The 6198-nt window shown below is 30.7% G+C and overlaps 1 protein-coding gene across 1 annotated transcript in view; it reads left to right on the top strand.

Annotated features, from left to right (window-relative positions):
- Nucleotides 1–1011, top strand: part of LOC111404346 (ribosome biogenesis protein NOP53-like) — a 5101-nt gene extending 4090 nt beyond the window's left edge. The window contains exon 12 of the mRNA XM_023033163.1: nucleotides 784–1011. Coding sequence (XP_022888931.1) covers nucleotides 784–796 — 13 coding nt within the window. The 3' untranslated portion in view covers nucleotides 797–1011. The remainder of the gene's footprint in view (nucleotides 1–783) is intronic.
- Nucleotides 1012–6198: the final 5187 nt, after the last annotated feature.

Here is a 6198-nt window from a genome sequence, read left to right as displayed (position 1 = left end):
AATGTAAATTATGCGATTCTGGGTTCCATTAAAATCAAATTGCATTCTTTTTTTTTTTAGTCAACCACACATTTTTCAATAAAATAATATTAAACGTAAATTCAAAACTTTTCTTTCTTTTTTAACCACATATTCTTAAAAAAATCACTATTCCAAAATATATTTTTCCCCAAAATTTGATTTTAATGAAGCCCAAACAAGGACTTAATTCATCTTATTAACAATACGCCATTTTTATCAAAAATGCATTTTTTTAGAACTCATTTTCAACCACACATTTTCCAATAAAATAATTTTACACATAAATTGAACTTTTTTTCTTATTTTTTAACCACACATTCTTAAAAAAAAAAAAAAACACTATTTCAGAATTCATTTTCCCCTAAAAGATGGGGCTCAAACAAGGGCTACATTTTAGATTCTGTCAATTAATTCTTATGCCATAGAATTGAGTAAAGTAGGTTGACAACTTGCATAAAAGTTTTTATAAATGAAGATATAAGTAAATATAAAAATTTATTTATCATTTAAAAATACTTTTTATCATTTTGTTTTGAAATCTGGATAAATATCGAATTATAGTTGTCAAGAAAATTGTATCACATTTGAGAATTTTGCATAGAAATTGTATTCCTTTGCAAATTAAATTTTTAAAATTTAGTTAAAATTAGTTAATTAAGTTTGAAAGGTGTTAATAGTCTAATCTAATACAATTCAATTCAAGCGATAAGTGGTTTTTTAGGCAGTTCATGTTGCAAAATGATTAGCATCTAATTGTGGCAGGATATGGATGTGACTTTTGCAGGAAGTAGGATCCTTGGTCATAGTTTGGTTTGCTTTCCCTTATGGAACTTTAAGTCGAATGCTGTGCAGAATGGCTGCTCCTCATTGCAGTTCTCACAAATCTCCTTCTGCCTGCTTGTTACTATTTATATTTCTGGTTCTGGCTCTCAGTATTTGAAAGGGGATTTTGTTAGACAAATTTTACATCAAATTATGCGTTTCGTTTTATTTGCTTCTGTTATGCCGTATAATTCTTTTCTCCTTTGAAGATGATCTGAAGAATATACCTACCTAGGTTTCACCATTGTATTTTTGTTGCTGCTCTTTCATTGTGAAATTGTCCCATTGACAAGTGAAGTCTCAAGAAGATAAAAACGGATATGATTCGAACCTCTTTGAGATTTTGGATCTGGGTTTGTGACAAATATGCTAATTAACGATGTTTTGAACTAAAAGTTTACCCCCCGTCCCCCCAATTTCTTTTTGACTTGACCTTTTTATCTTTCATTCACGGCGATTCCTAATCTTTATCTATAACATTAATTAGCTCTCGAGGGGTTGCCAAGGTCAAACCATGAACTGGACGTGACTCAACTTGACAGCACGTTTTGTAGATCACTCATTTGTAGAGTTAATTGTTCAAATGATTACTGAATTTAGGTTAATGTCTTTAATTGATCACTGAAGTTTAAAATGTCGAGTTATAGTCATTGAACTTAGATCAATGTCTTCAACTGCTCATTGATCTTAAGTCTGTGTTTTAGATTAATCATTAAAGTTTAAAATGTCGAGTTTTGGCCAGTGAACATTGGAATATACCGTACGTTACTCACTAACATGACTATTGAACTTTAAAAAATATCGAGTTTAGAGTGAGTAATGTACAATATTTTTCAAAGTTCAGTGAGTAATGTTCAATTTCTTTAAAGTTTGTAAGTAATGTACAATATTTTTCAATGTTCAGTAGCTAAAATTCGTTATTTTAAACTTCAGTAAGCAATTGAAGACATGGATCTAAATTCAGTGACCAAAACTCATTATTTTAAATTTCAGTGATTAATCAAAGACATGGATTTAAGTTCAGTTACCATTGGAACAATTAACTCATTATATTGTTTAGATCACTTAATCGGATCCAAACAATCAATTGGGCCTCTAAGTAGGCATGATAGGCATTTGAGGGTCGGAAATTCACTCAAGGTTCTCAACCCCAATTTCTATAGTTTATCAATTTTCCTTTGCGCTTCTTAAAGTGTGTTCTTGTGACTCGTATCCTATATTTACGTATCCAAAAATTGAACAAGCAGCTCCTAGAGTTGATTGTCCAATTTTAACTTGGAAAAGATGGTAAAGTAATTAAGAATTGGAAGTCCGTGTTTGGTTTATCTAATAGAATTGATAAAAATTACAATCAAAAATAAAAATTAATTTTAATAACATATTTCATATAATCCATACAAAATATAAAACGTGAACCATAAAGTTCAATAAATATGATGATGTAATGATGCATGTCAAACATACATGAGCCCAAATCCTTATTATAGTGTACCGTATGAGCTCAGAATGATATGACCTTTTTTTAGCACGCAAACCAATATCAACGCATCCATTGTTGCCCATCGAGACTTAGGATGCCACATCAGTATATCGTAAATACAAATTTAAGGTCTGACCTACATATATACAACGCTCAAGGTGTCTATCCGTAGTCCCTAGGCCACCTAGGGACCTCCTGGCATTGCTTGTATACAGGTGTTGAACTCTAAATACCTTATCCTAAGCTACCCTTAATAACCATCAAAAGCCTCAAAGCGGTGCAGTTATTCGGACACAATAGTATGGTACATCTATAATATGATTCACATTCAAAATTTTCAATTGCAATTCAATCAGTATGACAACACAAGTACACATGATCTTGAAAACATAATTATCCCTACGTTTTTCAAATAAACTCAATGCACATGTAACATCCTATCCTGTCACATAGCAAAAGAAACAATCACATATAAACACATATTTATACATAATTAATGTATTTTGCACTATAGTTGGAAAAACATCAACATTTACATTTTTCGCGATTTCTTTGATCAGTATCTGCATTAATACAATAATCTCTACATTAATCATATCTTATCTTATTATTTCCCGATTATCACATCTAGACTAAACTTATAAGATAATATAGGTTATTTAATAGCATACCCCTAATAAAAATAATGATACGAGTTTATTGTCATTTAGTAGTAATAATAATAACATTAATAATATAAATAAAATTCTCGTTATCGTCATTAACTAAATTACATAAAATTATTACTGCACAATTTAAGTTAGCCAATACACTATCATATTGCTTTCCCATTTTATGCTTGATCCAATTTTCATTTCAATTAACACAAGTATATACATACATCCATACCCATTAGTAAATTTTCTTATTCAATCCATATTCTTCTTTACCACATTTCCATTGTATCTCACCATTAATACTATGCATTATAACAATTTTTCTTTACATCTTATCACTTAACTAGATCAAAGTAATTTAAGTTTAAGCCTCAAGTGCTAATTATTATCTTTCTTCCCATTTGAATTTACCACTTATATAAATATAGTAGTGGCCCAATTTCGATACCTATTATCATGATGATATTAACAATTATTATAACAAGTTACTTTCTATCCCTACTCACTTCTTCTTTACTCACTAGATTTTCCCCCAAAACAATTTTATACAATTCTTAATAATGTAAGTTAAGTAAACTAAAACTCAATATATCTTCAGCTAGTTTATAAGTTTAAGAATTTCCAAAGTTAAGATTTTGAAATGGAAAAAGTATAATTTATCTTTCTTGATTTTATTAATTAAACTTTACTATAATATTATCTTTTATCAATTACTAAAGAACCCTAAAGCAACAAATTTTAATTCCTATTTATAAAACAATTAAGTACTTAAAATAATTAAATAATTATCTAAATAAATAATTAACTAAAGAAAATTTCAAATAATTATTTTAATAAAAAGACATACCTTAAGGAGTGAAAATGATGGGAAAAATGGTAGATCACATTTCACAACTATCCTCTATTTATAGTTGATGGTAGGGATTAAGTGTGCAATTTATAAAATTGCACATATAACCTCTAAGTTAATGTGCAATAATTTGATTGAATTTTAAAATTATATCTTTAGACATTGGATCACATATGCAATTATTTCTTTGTTTATAAAATTGCACCTTTAACCCTTGGACAAATATGCAATTATAAAATTGTATTTTCAATCCTCATAATATTATTTTTAATTACAATCCCTAATAGCATTTCTTCTATCATTAAATTAAGTCCCTAAAATTAAAAACAAACTGAGCACTCCATTTATACTGTGACAAACTACTCTTAATTTCTCTAATTTATTTATTTTTATCCTTAGATTAAAATCATATTAAATAAAATCAAAACATATCAAGGAAATCAAATTTCATAATATAAAGAGTTAAAAGAATCGCCAAGTTTATATTATGCCAAAAGAAAATTTTGTTTTATAAAATTCACCTCATTGCACCTTAATTATATGACTATCAAAAAAATTTTATCAAAAGAAATGCATGCAGATTTTTCAAAAATTTCCTATAGATCTATACTACAGCAGGCTAATATGGCGGTATATTAAAGTCTAAAATTCTTTCATTTTCACTAAACACTTTTACTAGGCATCATTTTCCTATTTTACACAATGCCACTTTACTGTCTACTCCACATACATTATAGTCTTTACATGACGACAAGTGATCAAGTCGTAAACATCAATCATTACTGAAGGAGAAAACGTGTTTTTCCAAAATTGCAACTTATGAGAGGGTAATCTGGACATTTACCACACCTTAAGTTGGTGGACGTTACGTGGTAGCTCCTTATTCGTTCATACCATATAACTTGGATCTGTGTTTCTTTTGGCCGTATGTGGACCGTTCGATTGGATGAACGGTGGAGATCATAATATGGCTGGCCCTTGGTCTTCTAGGGTGCACGGCTGGGAGTGGGGTTTTTCATACTGGCCTTTGAATATCTCTCTCTTTCTCTCTATTTTTGGGAGAATTTTTTCCTTCCTCCTTCTTAGCCCTTAGAATCTGGAGATTGTTATGCTTTTCTAAGATTCTTGTAAATCTTGTGTGCAACAGTAACTAGGATGCAGTTTGTGTAGGCAACCTGTTGTACTTGTGTAGTTGTGGCCGGTTTGTGAGGAAGCAGTGTTGTGTCCAGATTTGAGATCCATTTGGATCGATGATTGATCTGGTTATGCTCTTTGGTTCTGTGTACTGTATTCTCTCTGGGAGGTAGAATTGCACTAGTGGATTGGGCCGACTCTGAGCCCCCCAAATTAAGCCATTCGGGCCGAACTGGGTGAACATTTTTCTGTGTACCTTTATTTTCTTACACTTTACGTTTGTGTTGGTAATGTTGCTCTCGATTTTGGGTATAAATTCCCTACAAATCTGGTATCAGAGCTATTAAAGGAGTGAGTTAAGGCATATTTGAATACAGTTTGATTTCTTGTCGTATTAACGTGTTTACTTCACTTGTGCAGTAACAAGAAAGTGAGATAAATCGATCCTTGGAAGCTAGGGTTTCGGATTCACACCTGTAGAAAATCGTACCTGTTTGTATGAAATGTTACACAGTATTTGGTGAGATCTTATACAATTAAACCACAGTAGTTGTTTGCATGATATAAATGATATATCTGATCTTAAAGTATGCTATTGTGATTTAATTATTCAAATGAATTGAATAAAGTGTTTAATTGTGATAGAAGCATGTTTTAGGAAATTTCATTTTTTTGTAATCTGATTGATTGGTACCAACTGTTTTGGAAATCTAAAATTGATCCTATCCTGTTATTGTGTTTCAGTCAGTACATATTAGATAATTGTTTGTTTGTCATTTCGGGTCTGCTTACTTGTCAATTATCTGCAAAAAAAAATTTCAAAATTTTTTCTATAACTTAAGTGATTTCTTGAATTAAATCACTTATGTCCTCGAGTAGTAACCCTTTTACAGAACCCACAATGGGTTCGAAGGTCGAATTGAGTCAATTCGATGGAAATGGTGACTACTCTATATGGAAACAGAAAATGAGGGTCATTCTGGTCCAGCAGAGGGTTGCAAAAGCCCTTGACGATCCTGAAAAATTTCCTGATGAATTGAAAGCTAAGCTTGCTGAAATTGAAGATATGAATGATATTATATAGTTCAATCATACTGCATTTGTCTGATAACATAGTGAGACAAGTTGAAGAACATAAAACTGCTCGAGCCCTGTGGGAAGCACTAGATGCTTTGTTCTTAACTAAAACACTACCTAATAAGATCTACCAGTTGGAGAAACTGTTTAGCTTCAAA

This window comes from Olea europaea, chromosome 11, assembly GCF_002742605.1.
Source record: "Olea europaea var. sylvestris chromosome 11, O_europaea_v1, whole genome shotgun sequence".
Taxonomy (NCBI): domain Eukaryota; kingdom Viridiplantae; phylum Streptophyta; class Magnoliopsida; order Lamiales; family Oleaceae; genus Olea; species Olea europaea.
Note: the sequence above shows the minus strand (reverse complement) of the source record. Positions and strands in the feature narration are given on the sequence as shown.